The 27,071-nt window shown below is 45.0% G+C and overlaps 1 protein-coding gene across 5 annotated transcripts; it reads left to right on the forward strand.

Moving 5' to 3' along the window:
- Window positions 1–4,861: 4,861 nt before the first annotated feature.
- Window positions 4,862–20,662, forward strand: SPAG11B (sperm associated antigen 11B). Of its 5 annotated transcripts, XM_025394421.1 has the most exons (4): window positions 4,862–5,083; window positions 5,661–5,813; window positions 17,540–17,617; window positions 20,372–20,662. In XM_025394421.1, the coding sequence occupies exons 1-4, from the start codon at window positions 4,891–4,893 to the stop codon at window positions 20,404–20,406; spliced, it is 459 nt and encodes a 152-aa protein (XP_025250206.1). In that variant the 5' UTR covers window positions 4,862–4,890; the 3' UTR covers window positions 20,407–20,662. The 5 variants fall into 5 exon arrangements, with proteins under 5 accessions (XP_025250206.1, XP_025250207.1, XP_025250203.1 ...); XM_025394422.1 differs by lacking the exon at window positions 17,540–17,617; XM_025394418.1 differs by lacking the exon at window positions 20,372–20,662 and having other exon boundaries at window positions 17,540–17,874.
- The last annotated feature ends 6,409 nt before the right edge of the window (window positions 20,663–27,071 follow it).

The following is a 27,071-nucleotide window of genomic DNA, read 5'->3' on the forward strand; positions in this document are numbered from 1 at the left end:
ACTAACGATGCCACATTCCAAATGCAACATACAGAACACGCTATAAGACAATGTGACATTTATTTTATTCTTATATTGTTTTAGACTCTTTTCATTATTCTCATATTTCATATTTTATAAAATACTTCTAACACATAATCTTCTTTGATCCTCACCATAAACTCTTGAATTAGGCATGGTAAGTGTCATCATCCTCACCTTTTAGGCATTGTTACTACGGTTCAGAAGGACTAGTGTTTTCCTAACATTGGCCAGGATATTACGCAAGACCAGGCCTAGACACCACATCTCAAGTGCAGTTCAGAGGCAGCACAGCATGACATGTACAAATACACAAAGCCTGGAATCCCAGCTCTACTGCTCAGCAGGTGACCTTGGGAAGGTGACTTATCTGACTTGTACCTTGATTTCCCCTCCTGCCATATGGCCATTTTGCCCAACAACACTTACAAACACAGACCCAACTGCTGACCCTGTGCTAAAATTATTTTTTGCCTCCTTTTAGAATTTAATTTGATGCCTTGCCAAGAGAGGCCATCTTGCACTTCCCAGTGTAAATATAGAGCAAAGCAAGGGACTTCTACAGACTTTAATCAGCGCCACCAGCCGTGGTGGCCAGAGAGACAATAACAAGCAGAAAGCAAGGCTATCTCATTGTCATTGATGACTTGTATCGTGGTCTTCTCTGAAGAGCCCTGGGTTTGGCTTGCCATCCTGGTGTCCTGTTGTTTTGCTTTCTAAAGAGGCTGGTTTCTGAAACAGCGCCCCCTCCCACCCCCAAGTGTAATTCACATAGTCATATTAATGAACTACTATCCTCAGCACTTAAGGACATCACAAAGTCACACTACTTTAATTTCAGGGCTTTACAGTGAAAGGACAAAGATAGGTTGTTCTATTTTATTGTTTCCAGAATTGGCAGGAAATATTTAATAATTTGGACTTGATGCACTACAAACACAACCAGAAACCCAATAACATTGCTACTTATCTTCTATCTCCAAAGGATGGATACAGATCTGAAGTCTGTAGTTCACAATGAATGATCAGTAACCCTTTGAAATGTGCCTAATGAAAATCTACAGAAGAAAGGATTGTTTAGATATTTTTCACTTTATAATTTATGCATTTTTTATTATTTGAAGTTGAGAGAGAGACAGAGATTGACAGAGAAAATCTCTGGGTGAGCAAATCCACCACCCAGGTCCTTATTAAAATATCCAAAAGTGCAGAACTTGAAATTTTCAACATTCAGTAGTTAAGATTTTCAACAGTGGCACATTCTCTTTCTTGCCTCCCAAGAGACATCCCATTAAATCCTGGGAAATATGACTATGAAAAGGGGAAACATATTGCAGCCAAGTTTGTGCTCAGAAGTTGCTATAGAATCAGCCTTCTCTTGCATTACCACATGACCCAAAGAAAATTAGCCTGGAGGAGTCTCACAGATGAGTGAAGCAGAGATTCCTACATAGATTTTCTTATTCCTGAATTTTAGATTGTGGTACGCCCACAAGGACTGCTGGGACCACCTCAGTTTCATAGGCACAGAGGGCCCTGTGGGTAAAAGAAGGTGGGATCCTGAGTCTTCCCAACATGACAAAGTCAAAGGCAGACACATGGTGAATGGCAGAGCTGCCTTTGTGCCTGAATCCGAGAGAAAAAAAATGGTCAACCTCTGAGGACTGTGAAGGGGCTGAAATGCTTTCCAGTTGTGAGAAATTACACACAAAAAATAAAAGCATCATGGAGAAAAGATACCATTCCAGTGAAAAACTACATTTCTTCTTATGTCTGTGACCACCATGAACTCCTGCTCTTCCCCAAACAAATTTGCTGCCTTTCCCTTTAACCTTGAGCACAGCTTTGTTTATTTATGTGGACTCCATTCTGTTAATAGTGTCTGCAGTGCATAGCCTGCTCCAGATCGTTAGTCTTTAATTCACACATATAGACACATTGCTTTTTCACTCATCCCCCATTTCCTCTTCTTAAAATATTGGTTAGGTATCTCAGACAGTTTTCAGTTCTAAAATGTTACGATTGTTTTGTCAGAATTGGCAACCTCAGCCCGGTGGGGTGGCTCACGCCTGTAATCCCAGCACTTTGGGAGTTATCCCGGCCCGCGGGATCGTCACTGCAGGCCCTGGAAGAGGGGGTGGGAATTTGGGGGACAAGAGATAGGAGAAATGAAGACAAGACAGTGCTCTGATCAAGTCTCTCTTTAATGGCGGTAATGCAGTGCCTTATATACACTTGGAGGGGAAGGGGTTGTGCCAGAGGCAGAGATGATCTCATCACGGAGGGTGTGACCAAGTAGGTATTGGTTTCTCTGGTCGAACGTCATGTGGCGCCTGCGCTGTCAGGTAGCAATTTTTGCGGCGCAGGAAAAATAGGTGAAGAAGAAGCAGGAAGAGCGCCATCTTTTATGAGGTATTAATACAGGGGAAAAGGCAAAGATAGGGAGGAGGTGTAAGGTGGAAATGAATAAAGCTCAGGCGTTTTTAATCGTCAATTATTATTCGCTATGGCCTGGGCGTGCAGCTCCGGACAGGGAGTCAGAGGCGGGAGGATCACTTGAAGTCATTAGTTCAAGACCAGCCTGGCCAACATGGTGAAACCCCGATCTCTACTAAAAATACAAAAATTAGCTGGGCGCGGTGGCAGGCACCTGTAGCCCCAGCTACTCAGGAGGCTGAGGCAGGAGAGTCACTTGAACCCAGGAGGCGGAGGTTGCAGTGAGCCGAGATCGCGCCACTGCACTCCAGCCTGGGCAACAGAATGAGACCTCATCTCAAAAAAAAAAAAAAAAGAATACTATTTATTATTTGAATTGACCAGAAAAAATCTTGAAACAATTATTAGAATACTCTATAATGGGTTCTGCCATCCTCCCCCTCAGGATGGATGTGGCTTTTAGCAGGAGAATTATTCAAAGATTTTTTTAGGACACAGAAATATGGCAGAAGAGGACAGGAGCTGAGAGCACTGTTGTGTTAGGAGAGATGTAACATTAATTGCCATTATTACAATTTCACCAGCTTTTGCCTGTCAAAGAGCAGAAGTAGGTTTTCCCCTGCTGCTCTTTTTAAAATTGTTCTTTTTAGAAACATGGGAGAGGGAGCTTATTTTATCTCAAGACCTAGACAAAGGAAGTGAGATCTAACTATTTTTGGCTCAGTTTCTTCATTTAAATCAGATCAAATAATTTTAATGACTTAGAAGAAGATTCCATTACCTGGGTGGTAATTACTCAAATGCTGTTATATTTTAAGTCATGATTTTGATTAATGATTCATTACTATTAATATCTGAATAGTGGACTAGGCTCATTTTTTTTCCCTTTCCTTTTGTAGAGAAGATAAAAATATGTAGAAATAAAGTACCAATATACTCCAAAATTTCGATCACTTTTATAAAAGATCCACATTCCAAGTTTAAATAATTACAAATACAACTGTAAGAAATTGCTATTGAACTAGAGTATAAAAAATACCCAGAGTACATAGATGAGCGAATAAATCTTCGTTTAGGGTTGAGGTAGCAGCAGCTGTCTACCTCGTTTCTTGACCATCTATGTTCTTCCAACATCCAATTGTCAGAATTTGATGCAGTAAGTGATTAAAGAAACTTATCATGGGCCAGTTGTCCCCAGTCTCCGCAATGTCCCCTTGTGCTCCTGGAATTGGAAGACTTCCTAATTCCTTAAAGTGAAAGGATATGAATGGTGCTCCTGCTCTCCCTGACCAGCACCTCGTGCTTTGCAGTGGAGAATCTGTCCTGAGACCCGAAAGATAGTGGCCTCCGCATTGTGCTGCCAGGGCAGCTGCTGTGTGCACTTGTCCGCAGCTGCAAACCTTCTGTCCTTCGTTGGTGCTTCCCCGGATGCCCAGGTCTCTATTGTCATTGCTGCCTCTTTCTCCGTTTGCTTCCAGCTTTCTCCAGGTAGAGAATAAGTATTTTTATTTACACAAATGACCTAAGTTGTTTTCTCTGTCTGGATTAAAATGCACATGCAAATGAGACATATGAGAAAAGTACTATCTTTTCCAGATATCGCTGATGTTATATTGGATATTAGGTGAATACAAAACTCTTCAACCAAAGCCTTCATCCCTTTAGTTAAGTCCAGAGCAGCCTGTCTGGGTTACATGTATGTCTGAGCTCATGCAGCCAAATAAGAAACACACACTTGGTTAAAATGTTTAAAGAGATGAAGGAGAAGGGAAGACAAGCCCACTGCTTGGATATTACGAGAGGAGAAAACCAAGGCTCAAACACAGATTTTTTTTAAAGAATTGAATTGGACCCAGTGACATCAACAGGAGGTGTCTGGGGGTAAAGAGAATGGAAAGGGGAGAAAAAAATCAAGACAACTCAAATTTAAGTTAAAATAGAAAGGAAGGGGGTCCAAAGCGAGGAAAGAGAAGTGGAGGGGACCAAGAAACGGGAGAGAGACTCAGGGAGGAGAAGAACAAGAAAATAACATTTTGAGCAGCCTTGGAACTCTCTGTATAACTTCAGGAAGGGAGAGTTTGTAAAACCAGGTCCTACTGGTTTTGTTGTATGTCTTATGCATGATTTTTTAACACTAAAATAAAAACGTTTGGCAGACAGGATAGAATCAACATGGCAGTTTATTTATGTCCCTGTTCTCATGAACATCAGGGGGCTTTTGAGAAGCATTTGAGAACATTGGCAACTTTATGTTAATTCATGTTTGTTCTGCCCCTCCATGCCTTAATCTTTCTGTTACTCTCTCTCTGTTCTTCCTTATTCACCAAACCCATCCAAGGCATTCAGGCATATTAATTACTCCCTGAAATACGTGACTCAAGTATTTGTTCCACCAGCAGTGGGATAGTAGCACGTCCACATTGTCCTTTGAGAATGAGAAGTCATTCTGGGGCACTGCTCTTCCCACGCTCCGGGCCCACACACACAGCTCCACTCCATCAAAGGAGCCCCGCTGTCTGCCCACCCGCCCGGGCTGCTTTCTGGCTTGCAGTCCTCTTGGCAGACATGAGGCAATGGTTGCTCCCGTTCTTCACCAGCCTTCTCCTTGTGGCTCTGCTGTTTCCAGGTAAAATGGAAAGGTGACCCAGGCATGGGTGCTAGAATCTCTCTGCAATGGTCATCTGGGGTATGGGAGTTCAGGCTGGGCAGGGAGAGATGAAGTCCTGGGAGCACACATTCCTGGTGGAGCTTTGGGTCTCTGAACTGGGTTCATAAATGGCACTCTGAATTGGCTGATGGCACTTGCTTCCCAGGAGAGAGGGTCCCACCCCGACTCCATTTTCTTATCCTTTTAACATTCCCCTTTCCCTTACAGAGAAGAATATTACATTTTAGGGAACCTTAACAACTGCATTAGTGACGCTTGAAATACATTCTCTGGCTGCGCTGGCTTTGAGGTGCTCAGACTCACTGTTCATGGCATACATTTCTTACACGTCATTCACCTTCTCCTCTCTCTACACACAGGCGCATACAACACATGTGCACAAATGTGCACACACATGGAATACTAGCATCCCTCCCAACTCCCCCACCCAGTCCCCCACACTCACTCACCTGGTAGAGCGTAGGTACCTCATGCTGACGGGTCTTCCAGGCGGAGGCCTCAGAGCATCCTCAGCCATGTGTTTCCACTTGCACAGGATTGTCCCAAGCCAGACATGTTAACCACTCAGCCACCGAGGCTCTCAGAGAACTCCGGGAAGGAGCCACTGGGCAAGGCACAAACGGGTCTCAGCTGCTACGCCACCCAGTGAAACGGGCCCTCATAATACGGCGCATCCCCCATTACCCAGGTGAGTCGGGGACCAACACGGGAAACAAGTGCATCCACTGGGCAGATGTAAAGGGAACAAATAGATGGGAAGGTGTCTGTGCTGGTCAGGGTGGGTGAGCAGTCATTGTTTGAGGAAGACATGGTGTGGGTGCGTTGGGCTGCCCTGCCTGTCAGGGAGGCCCTGGGGGTCTCACAACTTCCCCTGGGGCTGGATCACTGAGGGCCTCGTGGAACATGGAAGTTTTGAGGGGCCAAAAGGCAAATTATCTGAGGCCACGTCTAATTGCTGACTTCCTCCAAGAACAGGAGCCAGAGGAGACGCTGGTGGAAACGTGGCTTCCTGCCAGGTTGCAACCCCATGCCGTTAGCTTTGGAGGTCATTCCACCCTACAGGAATTTACTGAATACCTGCTAAGTGCCAGGTGTCCATTGCAGTCTGGAAAATGCTTCCCGAGGATGGGGGCAGAGAATAGACTGTATTATCAGTCTACTCAGGCGAGGAAGTAGCAGGAAATTTCAAGGGACAATTGAGTCCACAGCCACGCATCTGGACTCTTCCAGAAGGGCCAGGCTTCTGGTCAACCCCCAAACCCCTGGACAGGACCAGCTACAAATCCAGAAGGGCCTGGAGGAGCCTGTAGTTTCCAAGATGCTTCTTTAATCCCAAGCTCATTGCTGATCGTAAGACAGGGAGAACTAGGTTAGCAGCTCAGTGAGCAAGAGTAAGAAAGACAGGAGGGTGTTGGCAAATTGCTGTGACATCCAGCAAATAATGTCCTGCTGAATCTGACACCTGCAGCATCCTGCCTAACCTCCCATCCCTTTCTAACTGGCCCTCAGTTCCAAAGGACTCATTCATCTGGATCTCCTCCCAAGGGAAGGGAAAAAGAAAACTCAATTATTGCACAACAAATATAAACAGGTGCAATAGTAGGCATGTGTTATTTAGTCTAACGGCATTCCTATGAGACAGGATTATTCCTTCCTTTGGTTACAGGAGATTTAGCAGGGAAGAGCTATACATCTGGAGCTGATGTTTTAGTTTGGAACTTGAAGCTATTAACTATGGACAGCTGTTTCATATCCATGCCACCCCGCCCTGTCCCTCAGGGCTGTAATGACCACAGTTTGATTCTGGAGATGGTCTTAAGAAGCTAATGTTGGATTTTTTTTTTTTTTTTAATGCAGAAGTTGAATCAGATTTAAGAATTGTCGACTGCAAGAGAAGTGAAGGCTTCTGTCAAGAATACTGTAATTATCTGGAAACGCAAGTAGGCTACTGCTCGAAAAAGAAAGATGCGTGTTGTTTACATTAAAACCGATGTCGCTGGTATAGAAACAAAGCTCTGCCACTTACTGGTTCTCCTGGGCCACGTTGTCCAATCAGGTGCAGGTTTTTTGCGGAAGTGTCTGAGCAGCGGGGAGCGGAGGTATTGCCACTTGTGCCAGACAATTCAAATATTTTATTGTGGCAAAATAAATGACAAAAATGCTACCCGTGATCTTAAAGACGATGATATAGCTTGACACAAACAGAATTTTCAAAATCACACAATTTGTCAATTTGTGCTAGTAAATGTGGATATAATAAACTTTCATTGGAAAGAATTCAAATAATTTGTTCTTTTATTTAAAAAAACTATTTTTTGAATACCTACTTCTATTCTAGGTTCTGTGCAATGGAGTCCATTCTGTTCTAAGTATCGTGGAATGTAGTCAGGATGTTAGGTGTGTGGTCAAACCCATTCTTCGTCAGCCCCATCAGCAACTACACGCAGGCCGGTTCAAAGCCCTGTTCTCTAGCAGCGGCTGAGAGTGTGCAGGCAAATGCCTTCTGGGGAGAGACTGGGAGCTGGGAGTTACGGCCTGTTCTCTTTGTGCTAAACCTGGAAGAATACCCACTGGAAGTCCTCTTGTGCCCCTTTAAAACTACTCGTTTGTTTTTCGTGGCCTTAGAAGACACAAAACGCAGAGCCCCATCTATGACCCGATGGTGCTGTGCATTTCCAGGCTTTTGGTGTCCTGAACAAAGAACTGGATGTGATACTCAAAGAGCAAAGCAAGCAGCAAAAGTGTGTGAAGCCCAATATTACACTCCCGGAGAGGGGAGAGCGCGCTGACTTCTGCCAAATGGGATCAGCATGACTTCGGTGTACTTGGGTCTTTTTTTATGTTTTTTTTCCTTCTGTTCCTAAGGCTGCCTTATCTTTAGGCGGTGCTTGCCTTTTGATCGATAGGTGTGTTGCTTAGTTACTTTAGCCTCTGCGGGCTTGTGTGTTGTCTCCAGCCTATAATTTTAAGTACATGCATGATATGCAATCCATATGCATGCGCTTTAATGAGCTGATTATCATACGGGGTCCTGTTAAGGATACTTTTTCTCTTTAATGCACGTGCCTGTCTCTGAAGAGCTGCCACTTCCTGGTTTGGTCTGGATCTTGCTGGCCATGGGGTCCTTGCTCTGTTCTTTATCTTACTTTTTGTTTTGGCTGCTTCACTTCTGCCTCTTATATTGCTTCTTGCTCACCCACCCCTTCACCTTGCTTCTGTTTCTGCTTTTATTCATTCTGCCCTTTATCCAACTTCCAGTTTCCTCTGCAATTCTCCTGCCTCACATTCACTTCCAGAGATAAGTGATTTAGGAGCCAGTCCCCCACGTGGCAGCTATAAAACTATGCTTGATGTATTCTCCTTCTAGGGAGAAGTTGGAGACCTGGATTTTGCTGGAGCTAGTGGGGAAGAGCAGGCACAGTGCCTATCTATATCTCTGTTCAGGCTCCCACAGGTCTACTGTTTACCCTGCCCCTTTGGCTCCCAGATGCAGACCCAGAAGTCAGCCCTCAGGCAGCAAATGGGAAAATGGGTAGATAAAGCCCTTGCAGGTAGAAACCAGGAGGTGGGCATTTGCCTGCCTGCTCTGGCCCGAGCCCAGGGAGACAGCTGCCAAAAGTGCTTGCAAATCTGTGTCCAACCATCTCTTTGGCATCTGTGGTTTAGGGAGACCTGCAGATGCCAGATCTATCAACCCCAAGCTGGGTGATTTAGGAGCCAAATCCCTGGGTGGGAAGCATAAAGGTCAGGGTACTGTATGTGTGGTCCAAAGCCTTCACTCTTCAGGGAGAAGCTAGGAGTTGGGACTTCCTTACCGATTGATTGTAAGGTGCTATGCCTGGGATAGGGATTGTGCTGGGAGTGTATCTCAGCTCTTCCCGCCTCTTTTCACATGAATATTTTCTCAGTTGCTTGATGTGTAGTAGTCTTTCAACCAGTCTTTGGCTTTCTCTCAGAAAGAACTGATCTGTGTGTTGCTATTTCTTTGGTGTATCTGTGGAAGGAAGGAAAGGCTGGAGCCTCTGATTCCACCATCTTGCAGATGTCAGTCTGGCACACCCTTGATTACTGTGTAGTTGAGCATTTTTTCATTTGTTTATTGATCATTTTTTCTCTTCTGTAAAATTTAATAATTTATTGGGTTACACTTTATTTATTTTTTATTTTTTTTTATTTTTGGATGGAGTTTCACTCTTATTGCCCAGGCTGGAGTGCAATGGCACTATTTCAGCTCACCGCAACCTCCGCCTCCTGGGTTCAAGCGATTCTCCTGCCTCAGCCTACCTAAGTGGCTGGGATTACAGGTGTGCACCACCACACCCAGCTAATTTTGTATTTCTAGTAGAGATGGGGTTTCTCCATGTTGCAGGCGGGTCTTGAACTCCTGACCTCAGGTGATCCGCCCACCTCAGCCTCCCAAAATGCTGGGATTACAGGCGTGAACCACTGTGCCCGGCCCGGTTACTACTTTATTCTTATCCATGTATATGTGCTCCTTTTATATCTAACCTTACATATTATTTCCTCCATCAATTGTCTTTCTTTTCTCTGGAATGCCTCCTGTTTAAACCCCAGTTATCCTTGAAATATCCTCTCATTATCTTTCAACCATAATTTTCATGTTTTTCCCTTTTGTTCTCTACTTTGCAGATATTTATTTTTATATCAGTTTCTCTTCCTGTAGAGCCCTTCTATTTTTTTTACTATTTTTGGATTTTGAGGTTCAGTTATTAGATTTTTATTTATTTTTAAAGAGTCTTACATTTGCAAATAGTCTTTTTCTTTCTCAACGTGTGACTTTCTCATGGGACCTAATTCTCATTTTGCTGACCATAGTTTCTCAAATCTCATTAGGAATACACATTGATTTTTTAAAACTGCATTTTTCCATTGACATAGCACATATTCCAGTTCAGTTAAGTCTCTTCCAGTTTTTAAAAGTGCTGATTTCACTTCTGCTAGTTTTACACTGACTGCTAACATCTACTTGCTCAAGCAGACCAGCTGTGGAGGATTGCTTTGGTAGGGTAGGCTTGAGAGGTGGCAAAGAATCAATGTGGGTAGAATCTGCTGTTTGTCTTAAAATTTTCTGTAGAGTATCTCTACTTAAAAGAAGTTTCATGGATCTCTTTAATAAATACATAGGGAAGAAATAATGATATTTGCCTAACCTGTCCGTAAAATCTTCATCAGTGGTAATTACTTTAAACTCAAGTTAATTAATAATAAACTGCATATCACAAAACTTTGAGCTCATTATTCTCTTTGCAGCTTTCTTTAATTCCCATACATTAAAAATTCCTGCAAATATTGTTATTTATGAGGTTGCTACAAAACTAATTGCAGTTTTTGCCATTGAAAATAATGGTCAAAACCGCAATTAGTTTTGCCCCAACCTAAATACAAGTATCTGGGTAACAATCAGGATCCCGGGGCTCAGCATAGGAAAAAGCAAGGCACACAGAGCCCTTTACAGAATGCCACCTTTCCAGGCTTCTTTTCTGAACAAAGCTGTTCCTTAATCAACTTACATACGGGCACACTCACATAGGGCTGACACCCGGCGATAATGAAGGTATGTGAAACTAGTACTTACATACAAAACCGGAAGCAGTGGTCATTTAAATAACCTCTTCGTAAAGCAATCTTAATATGTATGTAAGACATAAAATACTTATTCCCATTGTTTCAGTTATTCTGCTCAGAAATTATCCTAGGAAATAAAAAAAAAATTGAGAAACCTAAAAAACTCTAAAATATTCAAAATAGAGCACTGTATCAGCAAAGTATAATACATCTACTCAGAGATATTACATATTCCTTAGGTATCATAAATATAACACAGTGAAAAACCATTAAAATGCATAACATTTTCAAAATACGTATCTGTCCTAAAAATTATGATACCAATGTTCACATATTCGATATAAAATTAACTGTAAGAAGTATGTTCAAAAACAATAAAGTTTCTAATGTTAAAATTGTTGGCGATATTTAGACATTTATACCTTTAAAAATACCATCAAGTTATTGAATTACTCTTAAAATTTAAATATACCTTTGTAAGAACAAAATTAATATGCCTAAAAATAAATATATATGTATTTACAAATATATCCCTTAATTATAGGCAAAGACATTCTGTTGTAGACTTAAGTTGCACCCAGAAACTCACAGATTTAACATAAGAAAGCACTTCCTGGGCAGTAAGATGATAAGACTCCTTGTTTGTATAGTGGTGAGTAAAAAATAAATAAAAAATTTTTAAAAAGATGATACAACATTAAAGCATGTTACCCAGAGAGATTTCGGAGCCTATCTGGGATTCATAAAAAACAGGTAGAAACTGATTTTATTTTCCTCTCATTCTTTGGTATTATAATATTTGCAGTGCTCGGCTGGGGACAATGGGAGGGAGAGCATAGGATAAATACCTAATGCATGCGGGGATTAGAACATAGATGACAGGTTGATAGATGCAGCAAACCACCATGGCACATGCATATCTATGTAACAAACCTGCACGTTCTGCACATGTATCCCAGAATTTAAAGTAAAATAAAATAAAAATAAATAAAAATTACAGTCATTAAAAAAATAATTTGCCATCCTGCTTGGAGACAACTGAATAAATATAATGGATTCTCAAGGTCAGTCCTGAGTCAGCAATTCCATTAGTTACGCATTCTTTGTTCTTCTCACGGCAGCTTTTTAGTACAGGCCCCGGAGCCCTGCTGACGTTTTATGGCCACCAGCTGTACCGCAGTGGGAAGAGGTCCTTAGGAGCTTGCTGGAGGCTGTCTCAGAACCCACTGCAGCACACCTGACTGCCTTGTATTCTGCTCTGCACGCCCACCTTCTGCCCAGTGTCTTTCCCTCCCCTGCACCCCAGTAGCTTTCCCTGGGATTTGATCCTTCTGACTCATCCATTGCCCAGAGCATCCCTGTCATCAGGAAGCCTGTCTTCTCCTCAATGCTTGAGGTCTGCGGGGCAAGGGACAGGTGGGCAGTCTCAGTCAATTCTACCCCATTGCACCTCGCATGACATAAATAATGGTCACTTCTAGTCTTTGCTTCCTGTCCCTACATGTGGTCACTGCAACCCTGCAGGGTTGACCTGCTCTCACCTGGCTTATTCTTACCTCTCTGGGTCATGGAAATGACCTTCTGTACCCAGGGAATCTCCCTTAGTTGATAAGACCAAAACGGAAACAAATAATAAGACCAAAATGGAAAGCTAGTCTGCCTTCATAAAGAGAGATTAAATTCATTAACACAAACCCTGCCTCTTTCTTGAAAGACAAAAAAAAAAAAAATCTCTGGAGCAAGAGGAGTAACATTAGCATTGTCCATGAGGATAAACAAGTGGGGAGAACCCCCAGCTAGCTTTTTTATCATCCCGAAAGGAGACACCAGTAAGCAGCCACTGGATTTGCCAGCTGTACACATTTCACATATATGAAATTATACAATATGTGGTATTTTGTGCCTAGTTTATTTTACTTAATCTGAGATTTTCAAGGTTCCTCCATATTAGAGAATGTGGCAGTACTTCTTTTCTTTTTGTGACCGAATAATATTGCATTGTATGGATGTGCCACACTTTGCTTATGCATTCATCAACTGATGCACATTTGCAATGCTTCCACCATTGACAGTTGTGACTAATTCTACTATGAACACTACACTCATGTACAAGTTGTGGTTTGAACACCTATTTTCACTGCTTGTATGTATACACCTAGGAGTTGAACTGCTACGCCATATTTGGAACTCATGTTGTTTAACTTCCTGAGGAAATGCCAGACTTCCACAGCAGCTGCACCACTGTACATTCCCACCAGCAACATATGAAGGTTACAATTGCTCCACATCCTCACCAACACTTGCTGTTTTCGGAAATTTTGTTCTGTTTTGTTTCGTTTTGAGACGGAATCTCGCTCTGTCGCCCAGGCTAGAGTGCAGTGGCGCCATCTCAGCGCACTGCAACTTCTGCCTCCGGGGTTCAAGCGATTCTCCTGCCTCAGTCTCCCAAATAGCTGGGACTACAGGTGCCCACCATCACGCCCGGCTAATTGCCTCGCTAATTTTTGTATTTTTAGTAGAGACAGGGTTTCACCATATTGGCTATGCTGGTTTGGAACTCCTGACCTTGTGATCCACCTGCCTTGGCCTCTCAAAGTGCTGGGATTACAGGTGTGAGCCACCACTTCTGAAGTTTTATTTTTTTTTATGACCATCCTAGTAGATGTGAAGTGGTAGCTCATTATGGTTTTGATTTGCATTTTTCTAATGACTAATGACATTGAGCATCTTCCGTGTGCTTGCTGGCCATTTGAATTTCTTCTTTGGAAAAATCTATTTAAGTCCTTTGTCTATTTTTAAATGTGTTGTTTGCCTTTTTGTTGTTGAATTGTATCAAGATTTTTTAAAATACAAAAACATTTTTTCTACTTGCAAATGTTTGCAAACCCAGATGTATTTTTCCTCTCTTCTCCTTACACTCCTCTTTTCCATTCCTGAGTACGATGCACATCAGAATAATTATCTTGTATGTAGAGACAAATTGAACTCTATTTCCTTTCGAATCTGCAGTTAGATGAACCTATGAGCCTATGACCAGATATTAACAAAATTAGCCAATAAGGTTGATTTTCTATTTTGATTTCTTTGAAATGATATGCCTTATTATTCAGAATTATCCACAAAATAGTTTCTTGGGGATTGCTTTCTGGATCTGTGATTTGGAAATGGATTCAAGTCTGGAGGAGAAGGTATGTGATAAAATTTGATACTATTAATTTATTTCTCCCTCAAATGAGTTTATTTTCCAACATAGTCTATTGTTTCCAAACTATACAGAAATTTTTTAAACTATAATTTCACAATGATTTGATTAGTGACTGTACTGCTAGAAAAAATATGCCATCCAGCTTTACCTTAGATCCTTCCCAAATAAGGTGTAGTATAAATAGAAAGAATGAATATAAAGTATAAAATATGCATTTTATTGTTTTATCTATAAGTCATCTTAGTGACTTTTAAAAAATGCCTCAAATTTTTGAATATACACACTCAGTGTTTTTATCAAACAATTATTCATGTATCGTACAGCCACTTTGTCCGTGCACAGGATACATTCAGAATTATCATTATTCCTTGGGATCCTTGAAGTTAGGGTATCATTTTGGTGTGGAAGCCAATTTCCCTAAGGGGCAAATGAAACTGCTTTTCTTTTCTTTTCTTTTTTTTTAATGAGAGATTTCAGAGATGTCTTCAGAACAAATGCTCCACAGAGAAAGAATTTCACATTTTAATCAATTTTTTAATGTACTGAGTTGGACCCTCACAAATATTCATAACTATTTTACAATTACTTAGTACATGGCTAACATTTAAGGTGACCTTTTTTTTTTTTTTTTTTTTTTTTTGGCAGAGGGTCAAAAGCAGCTTGGAGTGCCCAATTTCCCCTAAAGTCCTAACTTCAAAGGTGCTTTTGCAAGGTACAGAAAGGTCTGTGAATCACACAATCCCTGCCAGGGCACGCTGTCCTGCTTAATCTCTCCAGAGATGGAAAGTTCAAAATGAACACTGAGCCTCTGCCTCTTTGGCATGCTCGCACTGTTCACCCATGCAGAAAGTCCAAGGCCACTGCTTGATGTCTCTTTTTCGAAATCCATGCCTAGGTAAGACTCATGGTGAGATATGGTTGTTGTAGACAGGTTAACGAAGGCAGAAGACAGCTTGCAGAAATATGAGGAAGATGCTCTGAAGAATAACAAAGCTCTGCAAGATATTAATATAGGCAAGGCCAGAATAATATCTAGAGTCTGTTATTGCCTACATAAAAATGGGGTATGGATTCATCTCTGCTTCCATATATGTGGGACACCTCTGGAAGGATTAATAAGAAGCTAATAGCAATTGTTATGAAGCCCAGGGAGATAGAAGACATCCTTTTCACTTTCCCCTTATGCTTAAGAGAATTTTAAGGAAAATAAATCTAAGTGACCCTGGGACTAAAATCAAATAGGGGCAAAATGCGCAGCTTCATCAACTGTATGTTTTAATACCACACATTATACAAACTCACACAAAAAATCGTGTCCTTGCAGACTGTTTTCACAACCCCCGGCATCCAGCCCAGGATGACACAGCCCTGCAGCCCCCGGGGGCTCTCTGCATTCCTCACTAAACTGTCACCTCCAACAGGGGATAACTTCATCAAATGAGAGAAGACCATGTCGTCTTCCCCCAGAGTAGACAACGTCCTGGCTTTTCACAAATCGATGAGTTTTGCCAAATTTTTGGAATAATGTGGTACATTGTCTCTGGTTTTTTTTTTTTTTCTTTCAGCATAGCGTTTGTGAGGTTCATTTACGTTGTTGTACGCATCATCTTGTTTTTCTATTCTTGTGGTGGTGTGGAAATACACTATGTGTTTTATTGTTGTCATAATACACTATTTGGTTGCGTTCTCTTGGCTGCAAGGAACTGTGCTACAGTGAACGTTCACGCACGTGTCTCCTGATGCCCATGGGCCTATGTTTCTGTTGGTAGATGGGAGTCATGTTGCTGGGAAATAAGCTCTTTATTGGCTCAACTGTGGTGGACACCGCAGCTTTCTGAAGGCAGAAAATATATCTTTACACAACCATGTCTCTAGCACCTAGCACAACGCTTGGCACTCAGTAGCCACACCTCAACATTGGTTCACTTTCCTCTTCAACATCCGTATATGGAATTCTTGGTTGATCCCTGCTTCTCTGAATATCAGGAAGCCAGTCTATTTTTAGGCAGAAAGGGAAGAGTAGTCAGTAACCTCCTGCCCACAGCCTTACTCAGCAGAGCAGATAAATACGCTCATGCTGATCAGTATTCCCAAAAACCTATAAATGTCCCATTTGGTGACTTCTCCGCTCCATTTCATTCCGTCATTCATCATATTTGCTCTCCTTCACGGGAGGGCAGGGAGGTTCAACGGACCTTAAAACATGAAGGTCTTTTTTCTATTTGCTGTTCTCTTCTGTTTGGTCCAAACAAACTCAGGTAAATGTCTCCTGGTTAGCCCTGGGGAAGGTCGTGCAGGAATTCCATTTGTGTGTGTGTCTGTGTGGACAGTGTGGAGGTGTGTCTGTATGTGGTTAGTGGGTGCAGGTGGGCCACAGTGGGGATCAGCCTTGGACAATTTTGATCTCCCCTGTGAAGGTTTTTTAAAAGCTACATAAGTGTTACAAGGATCTTGACACAAGACAAATGGGTATGTTTGCTGTGATACAAGTGAGAAGCACTCACTGCAGTCTGAGAAAAGTTTTCAGAAGGAAGTTACAGTCATACAAATGTCAGAGCTGGAAGGGAATCAGAGATCATCCATAGCAGCCGCATATTCTACAAAAAGAAAACCAAAGTCCAGAGAAAGTGTTAATTTACCACTGTGCAATGAATAATTATGGGCACAGTAGGTCTTCAAACTTTTAATAGTCCCCCTGCTTGCTCATATAACTCATTTTGCAGATGGGCAAGCTGAAGTGTAACCAGTTAAATGAGTTGTCTAGGGAGACATAATGAGATATTGGCAGACATAAGACCAGAATCCAGGTCTCCACGCTTCCAGGCTGGGGGCTCTTCTGTCTTGACTAAAGATGGACCCCCCACCTTCTTCACTTTGCTGTCTCCTCCAAGCTGTGACAGGGCTGCAATGATACAGAATCAGAGATTAGACCCCGTTTGGAGGTTGGATGTTGTGCAAGAGTGTTTTCATAATCACACAAGACCAACACTGTGTTGTTGTTGCTGCTGCTGCTGCTGCTGCTGCTGTTTAAAGTCATTGCACGTGGCATTTGCAGCTCTGACATAAGTAAGATCTTTCTTCCAACCATCTCTTGCACACTGTCCTGTTGTTATAAAAAAATTCAGGTGGTCATTCGCGACTTACAAGCCCACAGGTCCTGGTGAGGAGACAGGTTTTATTTCCTCCTTTTCATTGTAGGACATAAAACTAAACATTGGGCCATAAGCTGAGAATGGGTTAATACTTCTAATTTCCTTAGAGACCAAGACCTGCCCCATTCTGGGCCACTTCTGTTTTCCAAAACTCCCTTTGCTTCCTTCTAGTGCACGTCTCTCACCAGGAGGCTCGAGGACCCTGATTTAAGAGCTGCATGGGCTTTTTAGGGCCTAGATGGGCCAGGTGAGCATGCACACAACACACCCTGTCATCCTCCTGGCAACGTATCAGATATAAATTATCGTTCCTGTTTTAAAGCTAAGAAGCCAAAGTTCGGTTACGTTGGGACTTTTCCAAAAGTACTTAGCATTGTCAGAATACAGCAACCCTTGGCTGTGGGCTGGGGTCGTCTCCTATTCTCTGCACTATATGAGTTAAATGTCAACTCTCTTCTGTTGTATCCATAGGGGATGTTCCACCGGGGATTAGAAATACCATCTGCCTTATGCAGCAAGGGACCTGCAGACTTTTTTTCTGCCATTCTGGTGAGAAAAAGCGTGACATTTGCTCTGATCCCTGGAATAGGTGTTGCGTATCAAATACAGATGAAGAAGGAAAAGAGAAGCCAAAGACCGATGGCAGATCTGGAATCTAAAATATAAGCTCCTGGAAGGCAGGGATCTTGACGTATCCCAAGGGCTTAAAGGAATGTGTGGCTTGTAGTAGGTGTTCAATAAATATTTGTTGAATGAATTTAGCACCAAAGGTGAAGAGCTGATAAAATAATTTTTTAAACTTCCTTCCTTCTCCATGTACTGCCTTTTCCAAGGGGTCTCAGAATTTCGTGATAGTCCACTTTCCTTTCCTAGTCAAGGGAATATCTCTTAATTACCTGGAGATAGGAATAGACTAGAAACCAAGCTCCAAACTGATTTTCAGAGGGACATAAGTGCAACCAATCTGCTGCTCTGTTTTCCATCTGATGACATCTTTCTTACCACACCCAGCACTAGACTCCTGCTTATTCACCCAGATGGTAAAGCACCTTATCCCTTTTCCCTTTATGCCTCCTCAAGCAATAACACCAATAGGTGACATTTTGGTGGGATAGTATTGCTTTCCAGCATTTACTCTTAGGCTATTTCAATTGATTAATACAACAAGCTGATAGTGTGTATAATGAGGTGCAAGCAGGTCCATTTTAGGAATGAAAGAAAAATGAAAATCATCAGGTGAAGCACATTTCCCCCAGGCTAGCAATTCATAAATGGCATTCTCGGTATGCCTATCAGCCAGCATTCATTCTTCTATGTTCCTTCTAAACATATTTCTGTGCAATTGGAGCAAGGCAGGGCCCGTGCTCATGGAGATTCCTGAATGCTTAGCTGCCTTTTGCCTTTCTCTGGATCCTGCTTGAATTTGTTGAATACTAATTCCAAGGATAGTGCATACTAATTACAGGTAAGGAATGTAAAACATAATAAAAACAAACGTGCTGAGAGGTAGAGACCACGTGCCAAGCTTTCTCCCGACTGACAGGGGGCTTGGGAAGATACTCTGTGTCCCTGTTTGTGTCGCTGCCTGAGTCCGGTGTGCTTCTGAATGAGCCGAGCTGCTCCAAAGAGCCCCCTAGAATGTACACTTTGGGGCCCAGTCTCAATTCCCAGCTGAGGTTGCAATGAATATTTGGCATCATGCCTTTGGCCTCTCACAGCCTCTTCTAAACTCACTCTTGCTTTCCTCTTTTCTGAATACAATCAGACAGACCCCTGGAAGTGCACAGAGTAAGTCTGTCTTAGGCACAGGCACCTCTGCAGGGCCCTCTGTCATGCCTCTAGAGGGAAGAGCCATTGGTCCATCCCTGAAGGGAATGACTTCCTGAAGGGCATTGGCCCCTATTAGCCTCGACTCAGAGTGAAACGCAGCAAACGTCCATGCCTCAGAACAGGCAGACACATTCTCAGGCAGGAGTGCCACCAACCCACACCAGCAGACCTGTGTACCAGAAACACAAAATAACATGAAGGGGCACTGGGGAGCTGGAGCCTGGTTCCATGGGGATGGGACTTCTGGGCAGGTGCTGTTAGACAGCAGCCCCTTCTCTTGGCCTCATCTTCCTCAGAAATGAAATGAAGGAGCTGGGCTCAATCTCAGACCCCATCAGAGCACAGCAGCCCGTGGGTGTGGAAGCAGAGCCTCACCCAAGGACCTACGGGGTCTCCACCAGGTGAGGTGGGGAGGATGGGAACCCTGTTCCTCCCTGCCAGGGTGGTGCAGGTGAGAACCCCCAGGGAGCCCTCCGCAGAGTCCAGGGCTGGCCAGCAGGGCACTCGCATGGGCCCTGGGCTGTATTATTGAATATTTTTAAGGTGGACCCTGGGCCTGGGCTCATCTAAATTGTGGAAAATGTTATCTCCTTCTTAAGTAAAACTTCTCCAAAGGAAGTGTTTGTCCACCTGTCAGGAATGGTAAAAAACTGGTACCTATAGCATTGCCCAGCACAAAACAGGCTGCCTGGGAGTGTTTGCTGAGGCTTCCGGGAAGTAAACATGAAGGGAAGGGAAGGAGGGAAAGGAAGGGAAGGGGAGGGGAGGGGAGGGGAGGGGAGGAAGGGAGGGGAGGGAAGGCGGCGCAGGCTCCTGGAGTCCTCAGTGGCGAGCTCCGGAGTTGCCCTGTTCCCTTTTTAATTTTTGTTTACTTTTTGACTGTTTTTTCTTTTTCTTTTTTTCAATGTAAAGTGTCTCTGTGAGGCCTGAAAATGAATCTGACTGGATCAGCCCAGAGACGAAGTGAGCCCCCAAAACTGGGGCTCACATTCTTGTTCCGCTCCTCTGGGATATTGGGCAGATCTCCATAGCATCCTGTCCCCGTCTGTACAGGATTGAACTCAATCCTAAAAAGTGCTGGCGTGGCTCTAAGACAGAGTCCCCAAAACGCTCTTTTTCAAAGCCTGAAAGGCCTGGGCCAGGCAGGCATCGCGGTAATACCAATACCTACCACGCGGGGGCGCGCTGCCCCTCCAGAGCCTGCAGATGGGATTTTTTTTGACCACCTGTTCTGAAGGTGGGCACTGGGCTAAGGACAGGAGCGGCTCGGGTCACCGCAGGGGACAGCCAGGGGGCCCAGGTTACCAACGCTTCTGGCCTGAATGTCGTGGCACTGATTACAGTGCCTCATTTGTCTCTGCCCTGCCCCGGGTACCATTCACGCCAGGTGTGTGGAAATGAATTAAGTTCAGACTGAATCCGCAGGGATATTTATTGAGGTACTGTCGTGCACCTGCTCTTATTTGGGAATAGGGACAGGCCAGCAGCACAGACAGCCCTGTGGATAAGGAGAGTAGAGGCTTCCTCTTCCTGCCCGCTGTATTCTGGAGGTGTGACCGCAGGATGGCCCAGGCGGATTGGCCTCAGAGGCCAGAAGGCAGCTCCCTAAAGAGCAGGAGCTTCGCCCACAGTCGGTGGCTCTGACTAAGCCTGGGCTGCCTCTCGGCTGTGCTCCCTGGACTGGCTTCCCCCGCATCCATGTGAGAGACTGGAGTATGATCCTCAGTGGGAGGACAAATAAAAGTAGTGATTGTGTCCACCCCATCCTGCCCTCAGTCCAGATCCGTTTTGAACTTGAGGGTTCACCTGCCTTGTCTTCGCTAAAACACCTTTCACATGTGGTCAGGGGAAACTGGGAACAGGTGCTGGGAGACCCAGGACATTGCAAGTTGAAGGAATGAGTGAATTAATCTAAGCCTCAAACAAGGGTCTTCTTCAGTGCGCCACTACTGTCCTTTTTAATCCAAGCGTTGGGGCAGGTTTCACCAGGGGATGTCGGGAAATCCCACTGTGACTGAAGCCCGCATCCCTGTCTTATCTCTCGCAACCCCCTGGTTTCACCGCCTTCTTCCTTTTCTCATTCCAGCCGTTCCCCCTCCCATTGGGGTACTCGTCTCTAAAAATCCGGTCAGAAGGTGGGGCAAAGCCTTTATTAACTCTCCTTTATTACTTTATTATAGGGCCTCACAACGGAACTTGTAACCCCTTCATTTTCAGGGGCTTAACACTTACGCCATAGGAGGCGGCAGAACTGACAGGCAGGCTGGACATGTGGGGTCTGGAGAAGTGAAGAGCCCCCTGGCCCCTGAGCCTCCACACTGAGCCTCTGCCTCTGACAGCGTGACGTGTGCACCCTGTGTCCCTCCCTCATGGAATCATAGACAGAAAAGAGACCCAGGATGTCATTAAACAAAGCCATCCCCCGATGGGCCTCATGGCATCCTGGAAAAAGCCCTGAACTAGGAATGAAAATGCCTGCATCCTTGTCCTATGTCTGCCGTCCTTGACCTCACTGAGCTTTGGCCCTTCCTTGGTAATTTGAACACACATGTGCTCTTTGATTTTGAAAGCAAAGGATACATAAAATTCCTTGTGAACCATACCGTATTGGGACTGTACAGGTGATTCATTTTATTAACTAATAATTGGATCTTCTTGATTCAAATAAGATACAGCAAATGTGATTTGAGATTGTTGTCAATCTGGAAAGAGTGCACATTGCATTTTAACATCACACAGCTGGAGTAATTTAGAGACTAAACTACACACATGCAGATACATGTATCATGTACATATAGTGCCTCACTATGCAATTATAGCCAGAATGGATTTTTTTTTTTTTTTGAGACTGAGTCTCACTCTGTCACCCAGGCTGGAGTGCAATGGTGTGATCTCAGCTCACTGCAACCTCCACCTCCCAGGTTCAAGCAATACTCCTGCCTCAGCTTCCCAAGTAGCTGGAATTATAGGTGTGCACCACTTCCCCTGGCTAATTTTTATGTTTTTAGTAGAGACAGGGTTTTGCCATGTTGGCCAGCTGGTCTTGAACTCCTGACTTCAGGTGATCCACCCTCCTTGGCCTCCCAAAGTGCTGGGATTGCAGGCATCACCCACCGCGCCCGGCCCAGAATGGAGTTTTAAACCACCCACGCATGAGCCAATCTCCCACATAAGCTCAATGTCTAAACATTTTAGAGTTGGTCTGGGCTCTTCAGATCAAGGCAGTCAGGCCTGTCACGCCACCTCTTGGAACCCTTGAATGCGAATAATCGTCACAGAAAGGTGAGGCGCTTGTCCTGCCACCCATCTCTGAAGGTGATTTATTACCACCAAATCCCATCCACATCACAATTCTGTGCTGGGGGAGATGAGCAGGTCCATCCCACCGAAACTCCTCCAAGCCCCTTTATTTCCTCACATGAGGCAGAGACGGGCAGCGTAGCTCTCCTGGGCTGATTATCGACCACCTGAAAATGGCTCTCTGCTAAGATACTGCAACAATAAAGAGGTAAGACAGATTTTTAACAAAACAAGGAAACCTTTCAAAATACTACTCTTGCAGGACCATAGGCTACGTATGTGCTTTAACAATAACACTGCAATAGCTCAGAATACTAAAATTCCTCTTTTGGAATTGCCTTCCGCATCCCCCTCTATGCACACAAATAATGTCGTCTGCTTGGAATGAACCTAGTCTACCATTTCTCAGCCAAGGACACCTGAACATTAAGAAATTCACCCAAAATTCTAAAAGAAATTCACCCAAGGTCCTCGGCTTCCTCCCTCACTCTGGGGAGAAGCAAGGGTCTGCCACACTCAGAAGACCATAAACAGCGTCTCTAAAATCCTGATGGTCCTCGGGATGGCGGGATGCCAGAGGTTCAAACTGTTTCCAGGATTCCTCCCCGTGGGATGTCACGTGTGCGTGAGATCACTGCAGGTTGTTCTGCAGGTGACTCCACTGGAAGCTTAGTCATAGTTCTCACCTGCAGGGAAACATGTGCCTGTTCTGCCTAAATCTGAGAACGCACACAAAGGAGTAGCCCACCACATAGACAGGCCAGCAAGGGCTTCGTGGTCACCGTGGTTACCCAGAGGGAGGCCCCTGGGACGGGACACAAGCACCAGCATAGACAAGGCCTAGGCAGATGCAGAGCTCAGACCAGATCTGTCCAGCATACAGGTATAGAAGAACTCTGCTGCTAAACTCCCAGGTGCCCTTCTGCAGGTAAACCTAGCAACACCACCTCTCCCAGCTTCTTGGAGCTTACTGAATGCTTTCTCCACTCCAGCTTTTATACCAAGCACTGACCATGCCCTGATCATGGTCATCTATGGAGTGGCATGAATATGCCTACACTGCAGATGAGATACCTAAGGCTCAGAGATGTGAAGTCACTTACCCAGAGCCACATAGCCAGGAGCCAGCCGACTTTTACTATGTCTATTTTAAGGTTCAAGAGGCATGTCTGCACAGAGCAAGTCAACGGTGGACCCAGATGGGCCCCCAACTTGGTGCACTTTCCCTTATGCCACATGGTTCCTATGCCATCAAATATAGGAGACACGCTGTTCACCCACAATGTCACTTCTAGCTCTCCCTCTCTTAATAAATAGTGCTTGCGACAACCTCTGTGGTCACAACAAGGTGAACAGAAGACCAAGCATCAAGGATTGCTTTTCATGTTGTACACTTGATCTGCGGTGAAGTGGTTATTATTACTTGGACATGAAGAAATGGAAACTCACCCAAGTTCAGAAACTTGCCCAAGGGCACACAGCTGGTAAAGTGGAAGAAAGGAGCGGAGTCTCCTATTCTCGCTTTGGTGGGCATGTGTGAAAGGAGTTTGGGGTTTCTGCCAAATGTGTGTATTACTGGATCTGGGCAAGGTGGAAAACGACGTGTGGGCTTTGCTCCATGCCGCTCTGGGGAGCCACCCCGAGGTATTTCAGAGCTCACCTCAAGATTGAGAGATAAGGGACCGCTGCCCTGTCTTGGGAGAAAGGAAGCAGACAGGAGCCTGGCAAGATGGTCCTGGAAGGAGGGAGATTTGTGTCTGTGCGAGCAGTGGGTATTGGGAGAAGCTGGTGAACGATTTTACACTCGAAAGGCTCTATCCCTTTGATCCATGTTAGCACAGCAGGCCTCTCCTCCTGCCATCTGAACTTCCAAGGAGAAGTTTGAATTCATTGTTCATATTTCCTACTCAAAAAATAAATGGAACTGGAGGCACAGTTCCATGCCTCTAGACACTGGCTTAAGCCTGCTGTCAGGCCTTGAATTGCCAGCTTCTCATATTCCAGGACTCCAATGCAGGGCTGCAGGGAGAGAGAAGGGTCAGGCATGAGACCCCTCACTACAGTAGGCTCCCCCAGTCCCCGAGTGGGTCTGCACGGTGCAGAAAATCAAGAGAGATGCAAAAACTCGATGTAGCAGAGTGAGCTGGTTTCCTTCCTACGGTGGGATCCTGGGTACAGCGTGGAAGCTGAAAATGGCAAGTGGGAAAGACTCGGGAAGCAAGCACAGGGAGGCCAGCAGAGAGCAAAGCCAGGTCCCAGGCCTTGGGCATGGATCCAGCAACCAGTTTTGGTCTAAAAGCAAGACGAAGACATCAAAACCAAAGCCAGGTGGCCTGTAAAGGGGCGATGAGCACCAGACAGGAAGGAGCTGAGGAGCCTCCCTGACGCTGGGCCTGGTGCTCTCAGGCCTCCCTAGGTATCAGGCTGACTGTCCTGAAGCCTAGTCTGACTCCCACACTGACTGCCTAAACCTCATCACAAGCTGCTCGCTGTCCTCCTGGTTAGCCCCAAACTTCCCGATAGGGTCCCCAAGACCCCTTGTACAGAAGCCCCTGCTAAACTCTCCAGCCAGAAACGCTACCTTGTTCATCTCCAACCAGCCCAAAGTATTGTTTTTGTTGCCGTTGTTTTTTGAAACAGGGTCTCACTCTGTTGCCCAGGCTGGAGTGCAGTGGCACTATTACGGCCCATTGCAGCCTCCACCTCCTGGGCTCAAGCAATCCTCCCACCTCAGCCTCCCAAATACCTGGGACCACAGGCATGCACCATTGCACACTGCTAGTTTTTTTAAGGTGTTAAGCCACCACTTCCAGCCCCAAGGTATTTTAAATTCCTGAACTCACGTGCTTTTTTTATTTTCCAGTTTTGCACCCCCTCTGGTTCCTACATCTGGGGCGTTACTCACATTTTCCCCTATGCACCCTTTAGGTGGCAGCTCTGGCTACACTTTCTCTGGGAAGCTAACACTCAGGACCAAGTGTGGCTAGCTGCCCCTCCTGTGACTCCTCCACTGCCGGGCCCACCTGGAGCTGGAGTCTGTCACCATGCAACTGCCTCCTGTGTCTGCTGTCCTCTACGGCAGACTCCTGTGCCACCCAGGGCCTGTGACCTGTGCACCATTTGTTTTCCTGAATATTTAGCTGGATGCCTATGTTTGTGGAAAGAAGGAGGAAAGGGAGGGAGGAATGATAGTGGGAGGAAGGAAGGAAGAAATGAAGGAAGGAAGTTAAGGACTAGCCCAATGACTGGCACCCGGAACAGTGACAGATTAGCCCCACCAGAATGTGGGGAGAGTCAAAGGGACTCTGTCCTCCCTTCCTGCTTCCCAGTTGACTCAGCGCCTGGATCCTGGGTGGGGGAGCCCATGGAGAGAAGCATCAGCTGCAAGGCCGGGTAGAGGGACATCAATGGGGGGACCAGGTGACAAAGAGACTCTCAGCCTCTCTGTAGGATTGACCAGGCGTGTGGTAGTGCCTGGAAGTGGGGAAAGTTGCTACAGCTGAAGAAGTCTTGGAAGGCAGGATTTTGGCATCATTGTGCTTCCCCATCCTCCTTCCTCTAAAGCTGGGTGTCCGTCTATACAGTTCCTCCCACAAGACTCATGTGTCCTCCTCCAGGTGAGGAAAGCCTGGCAGACTCTAGCATGACTAGGAGTAAAGGTGGCCGGACAGTCTCAGCACCAGGAATGCACATTCACGCCACAAGACAGGACAGGGACTGGGTCTGTTCCCGGCAGGGGGATGTGCCAGCCTCGGGCTTCCTGGAACTCACGTCTGCCTGACCAGCTGATGGCAGAGAGTCACGGTGACTCACAGGACTGAATATTCAGCTGCGATGTTTGATGCTAGGTGTGGTGCATGTCATAGGTGAGCAAAACCAAAGGAACTGGAAAAGCTTCACATTTGAGTTTGCTGTTGTCACTGAGTTGTTACAGGGAGAAGCCTGAGGTGCAGACGGTACCAGCTACAGGCCGGGTTGTGTCTCTAAGCCAGATGAGTGTCCTCATCCTTAAGGAGTCATCTGCCTCTAATCTTGTGGCTCTCGGTCCCATCTTGGCCGCTTTTGAAAATTAAATATTGTGCTAAGGCACCTCCTACAGTGACCTGACTTCCTTGTCTGGGGCAGATCTTTACTGTTTTTATTAAGCTACCTCACTGTGCTGCTTCTGCGTCCAGAGCTCAGAACCATTGCTGGAAGTACAGAGTTGTTCTTCCTGAACAAAGTGTTTCTGGGTCCTCCTATGTGTTGTGAGCACTGAGCATCCCCCAGAGCCGAGGCTCTGCTGTGTGGGTCACGGTTTTCTGCTGTGGTCACCTCCATGTAAAAGGTGATGCCCTCTTTCCAGGAGCACACGGGAGGGTTGCAGTGGACCACAGTGACCCTCCCCTGACCACAAGTTCCCTCAAATTCCCTCACACTTTTGTACGAGACCTATGCGGTACAAACAGAACATTTTACCAGAGTTTCTGGAGATTTTATCAAAGGGTGACAAATCAAAGTCTGGAACGTTTATGCTTTTCCCAGATTCCAAAAGGGAAGTTTCTTTGCTTAGGTCCTTTAAAAGGCCAGTGGGCTCTTACATGTTCCAGCCTCAGTCTCTTGACCCCAAGTTGTCCTCCTCCTTCATTCACCCTCCTTCTCTCCTTCACTGCTTGGGATAGCTCCCTCCCACCTGCCAGCAGGGAGGACACCACTTTATTGTCCCAGCACCTCTTTCCCTTCCCTTAAACAGGCTGAAACAGTCACCGAGAACAACAGCAGAAATATCATGGGTGTCTAGTCACACCCAAGCTCCAGAGAACATTAAGCCTGAGGGGCTGAGCTCTCCAAAATGCTTTGTCTACTGGGTACTGGTCCAACCCTCAGGCTTTCT

Source organism: Theropithecus gelada, chromosome 8 (assembly GCF_003255815.1).
Source record: "Theropithecus gelada isolate Dixy chromosome 8, Tgel_1.0, whole genome shotgun sequence".
Taxonomy (NCBI): Eukaryota; Metazoa; Chordata; class Mammalia; order Primates; family Cercopithecidae; genus Theropithecus; species Theropithecus gelada.